At 44.0% G+C, this 4760-nt stretch overlaps 1 protein-coding gene across 1 annotated transcript; it reads left to right on the forward strand.

Moving 5' to 3' along the window:
• Nucleotides 1–750: 750 nt before the first annotated feature.
• Nucleotides 751–3285, forward strand: LOC115168586 (leucine-rich repeat neuronal protein 4). Its single transcript, XM_029723992.1, has 2 exons — nt 751–946; nt 2252–3285. The coding sequence occupies exon 2, from the start codon at nt 2254–2256 to the stop codon at nt 3055–3057; it is 804 nt and encodes a 267-aa protein (XP_029579852.1). The 5' UTR covers nt 751–946; nt 2252–2253; the 3' UTR covers nt 3058–3285.
• Nucleotides 3286–4760: the final 1475 nt, after the last annotated feature.

A 4760-nucleotide genomic window follows, 5' to 3' on the forward strand; every position in this document is an offset into this window, starting at 1 on the left:
AGACAAAGGGGAAGCTAGGTGATTCCTGCTCTGATTCTGGTTTCCTGTCTCGCTCTCTGTCTTTCTCAATCAGATGCTATTACTTCTATCATGTCCCAGCTTGTTCACCTTGCCAGCTCTCCTCCATATAAGGACTGGAGTCAAATCTCTGTCCTCCTCCTCCTCTCCTTCAGGTCTGCAACAATGCACACCATGGGGATTGTGACAATAAACATGCATGCTCAAACATTCACTCCCTCTCTCTCTCTCTCTCTCTCTCTCTCTCTCTCACACACACACACACAAACACACACACACACACACACACACAAGCATTCACCCTCACACACGCTGACACACTCTCGTACACACCTGAATGTGAGTATGTGGGTCACATGCTTTAATATGATCTGATGCCAAACTCGTGTTCTATTCACATACATTACACATAGAAATACATGGGCACTTTGTCATACAATGATGTCATGAACAGCCAACACACAATATACCTACAAACACACACACACAAAAAAGTCACATCAAGCTTGCTACTGATGAGTAAATTGGTATGCAAGGAGGGACACAAACAAACAGTACACCATCCCCCCTCCTGAAAGAGCCAAGGGGACCTAGAGAGAGAGAGCGAAACAGAGAGAAAGAGAAAGAGAGAGAGAGAGAGAGAGAGAGAGAGAGAGAGAGAGAGAGGGAGAGAGAGAGAGAGAGAGGGAGAGAGAGAGAGAAGGAGAGAGAGAGAGAAAGGGAGAGAGAGAGAGAAGGAGAGAGAGAGAGAAAGGGGCACAGAGGGGAGAAAATGAGGGTGTGTTATAAAGGAGGGGAAAGTTTGGTGAGAATAAAAGAAGACGCTGATGTGGAAAGAAAGAGAGAGAGAATGTGAGAGTTCAGAAAAGAACAAAGAAGAGTGAAGAGTGGAAAGAGACATTAGATATCCTATTATTCTTCAATTCAGGTATAGTAAAAGATCACTACTCGCATTGGTTTGTTTTAGTTTTCTTTCAATTGGTTGCTATGGTGATACATTTGAGAGCATGACTGTTTTAATCTTTCTCACTTTCTCACAACAATGAAAAATATGACAAATGATTGATTAACATAATCAACATCAACTCAACTCAATCAACATCAAATCATTTAGATTGATGATGTGTTATTCTATGGATGAAAGTATGCGGAAGCTAAAAGGAGGACTAGCATGTGTTGAGAGTACAGCTCGGGTTTCCCACAGATTTGTCTGGCACCCTGCCAACTGAGAAGAGAGCACTAGTGGTGGATACTTTTTTTTTACTCCTTGAGAATCAGCCTTATTAGTTTATCTCTCTTTGAACCGGTTGTCTTCACAGTACATTATCTCTCTGTAAACCGGTTGTCCTACAGTACATTATCTCTGTGAACCAGTTGTCTTCACAGTACATTATCTCTCTGTAAACCAGTTGTCTTCACAGTACATTATCTCTCTGTGAACCAGTTGTCTTCACAGTACATTATCTCTCTGTGAACCAGTTGTCTTCACAGTACATTATCTCTCTGTAAACCGGTTGTCCTACAGTACATTATCTCTCTGTGAACCAGTTGTCCTACAGTACATTATCTCTCTGTAAACCGGTTGTCTTCACAGTACATTATCTCTCTGTGAACCAGTTGTCATACAGTACATTATCTCTCTGTAAACCGGTTGTCCTACAGTACATTATCTCTCTGTGAACCAGTTGTCCTACAGTACATTATCTCTCTGTAAACCGGTTGTCTTCACAGTACATTATCTCTCTGTAAACCGGTTGTCCTACAGTACATTATCTCTCTGTGAACCAGTTGTCCTACAGTACATTACCTCTCTGTAAACCGGTTGTCTTCACAGTACATTATCTCACTGTAAACCGGTTGTCCTACAGTACATTATCTCTCTGTGAACCAGTTGTCCTACAGTACATTATCTCTCTGTAAACCGGTTGTCCTACAGTACATTATCTCTCTGTAAACCGGTTGTCCTACAGTACATTATCTCTCTGTAAACCAGTTGTCTTCACAGTACATTATCTCTCTGTGAACCGGTTGTCCTACAGTACATTATCTCTCTGTAAACCAGTTGTCTTCACAGTACATTAGCTCTCTGTAAACCGGTTGTCCTACAGTACATTATTGTTCTGTATCTTTCTGTCTGTTGTATCCTGTGTCTCCTCCTGTACGGGTTCACACGGTAATAATGTGGTAGTTAATTCCTACTTGTGGTTATAATCTTTCCATTTCTGTCCCACAGAGATGATGTCATTCTGCTGGAATTGGGTGGCTCTGCTCCTTCTACTAGTACTGACCCCTGACCTGCTTCCCACCCACCTCATCAACACCCGACCCCTCCTCACACACGCCATCCCCACCTCCCCGACGGTCACACACCCCAAGATCCAATATGTTACCGGCGTGGGCTTTGACTACGACGAAGATGACTACACTGAAGCGAAAGCTTCCCATTCCCCTCCCAATTACAGCAAAACCTCATCAGCTTCTACTCTGGTTCCGATGCAGCCCAAACCCTGTGACTACCACCCCTGCCAGGACAACCAGATTCCTTGCTCCCAGCTCTCTGCCCAGACCGGGTGCCTCTGCCCTGGGCTAAGCGGGGTAGACGAGCCCCCTCACGCTCCACACCTCCAGAAGCTAGTGCCAGGCACTGATGGAGGGGCAGAGGTACGGTGGTGCGCTCCAGCCTCTGTGGTATCTGGATACCGGGTCGTGATCGAAGATCGAAAGGGAGCGCCTCTCCAGTTCAGGGGTGATTCTCGGAGCGGGGTGCTGGGGGAACTAGAGGCAGGTGTCAAGGTGTGTGTGGAGGCAGTGAACATAGCGGGAACTAGTGCCCCCTCGGAGCTCTCCTGCCTCCGCTACGACCCCCCTGAGGCCACCAACCTGGCCCTAAGAGTGGGGGTCATCGGAGGGGGGCTGGGATTTCTCCTGCTCCTCTCCTTGGTCGCCCTGGTCCTCTGGAGGCGACAGACGTGTAAAACAGGGGAAAACTCTGCAGAGGGGCTGGGGAACCCCTCCTACAGCACGGAGGGAACGCTGTGATGCAATTTTGTGTAGCAGAGAATGTAAGAGTAAAGTAACTGGGACAGAGACAAAATGGCTTCCCTCACCAGTGACTCACCAGCACAGGGCTCAGGTTGTTCAGAATCCTGCACTTAGGAATATGGAAATTAAATAATAACTTTTGACTTTTGTGGACTAAATAACCCTAACAAAAGCTTAAGAAGCTTTGTGACTAAAGAGACTGCAGGTTGTTTGCTGGCAAATTAACTTGTGTACAGTGGTGATTTTAACATGTAAATCTTGGTGGGGCATAAAAATGGGATGTGCATGCCAGCAAAGCCATTGCACTACACAACACTAAACAATACATTAATTGCACTATAACAGTGACAAACGGTGCCCACAAACTGTTAGGGCCTACATAAAGCTGTCCCAACAGCAGTCCCAACATCTCACCAATGCTACACCTGGCTATCAGCGGAGCCTTGTCTGGCAGCGAAACAGTTCATTCAGCCTCATTTACTGACTTAAAAAAAACATAGCTGATATGGCTGACTTGCTTAAACAAATGCGGTTTCTAATGACAATTGAAATGTACAAACTATGGCATAAGGGGATGACAAGAGGATAAGAGGCAATCCGTAATTTCGATTAAGACATTAATGAGTGAGCTAGGACGGAAGTAGTTAATATAACTCTTTGTTTAGCACTTTTGAAATGTAAAGCGACAGAATTCAGAACATAGGCTGTTCTTACAGTGTTCTCCCTGTACACCAAGTCAGAACCATAGGATAAATAAACGGGGCGTATAAGCAGACAGTGAAAGCTCTTACAATATTCAATGATTACATTTCTCTAAAATAGGTTATAGGCTACATGTGCATCACCAGAACAGTAGGCAAAATTAAGAGGTGTAAATAGACCAAATTATTAGGATGAGGCACATGGACTACTAACATCTTACTACACAACATACACTTAGTATTACTTTCTTAGCTACAGTATACATATCTCCCTGGCATATTACATAATTTATGCAGCAGCATACAATACATTTTTGTATGCTGTGCTCAATTGAACAGGAAGGTGGCGCGGCGGTCCTTCGTGGGCAAATTTTGTCATCAAAGTCTGGCATTCTCTGGATTTATGGTGCTTTCAAAACAACTGGGAACTCTGAAAAAAATAAGGTTGAATCATGATAACGTCATTGATCTTCAAGTCGTAGCTCATGAAAGACGACGGATTTACAATTCCGAGTTGGATGACCGTTCAAAACCTATTTTCCCAGTCGGAGCTTGTTTATTCCCGACTTCCCAGTTGTCTTGATTTCACTGAAGTCAAGTTTTCTCAGTTCCGAGTTAACAGGTGTTTTGAGCGCGGCACAAATTATGCTTCATTGACAGCCTGGCCAATGTTGAATGTTTATCATTTTAAACTTGGAAAAGAGCCCCTTAATCCTAGATTTCATTGACAGCATGGCCAATGTTGAATGTTTATCATTTTAAACTTGGAAAAGAGCCCCTTAATCCCAGATTTCATTGACAGCATGGCCAATGTTGAATGTTTATCATTTTATCACAGCCACTCCACTGAATAGCAGGCTAGTGATTGCTTTGTAATGCTTGCAGTTAGCCACTGTCACTGATTCCTTCCAAACCCCTCATAGTTGAATTTTCGATTTCCAACTTGTTGTGTAATGTTTATGTCCAATGGCCAATGGCCGATGAGTAGCTTATCAACTT

The sequence above is a fragment of the Salmo trutta genome, chromosome 3 (assembly GCF_901001165.1).
Source record: "Salmo trutta chromosome 3, fSalTru1.1, whole genome shotgun sequence".
NCBI lineage: Eukaryota > Metazoa > Chordata > Actinopteri > Salmoniformes > Salmonidae > Salmo > Salmo trutta.

Coding starts and splice junctions, on each gene's coding strand:
- LOC115168586 (XM_029723992.1), top strand. CDS start 2,254: ATGATGTCATTCTGCTGGAATTGGGTGGCTCTGCTCCTTCTACTAGTA.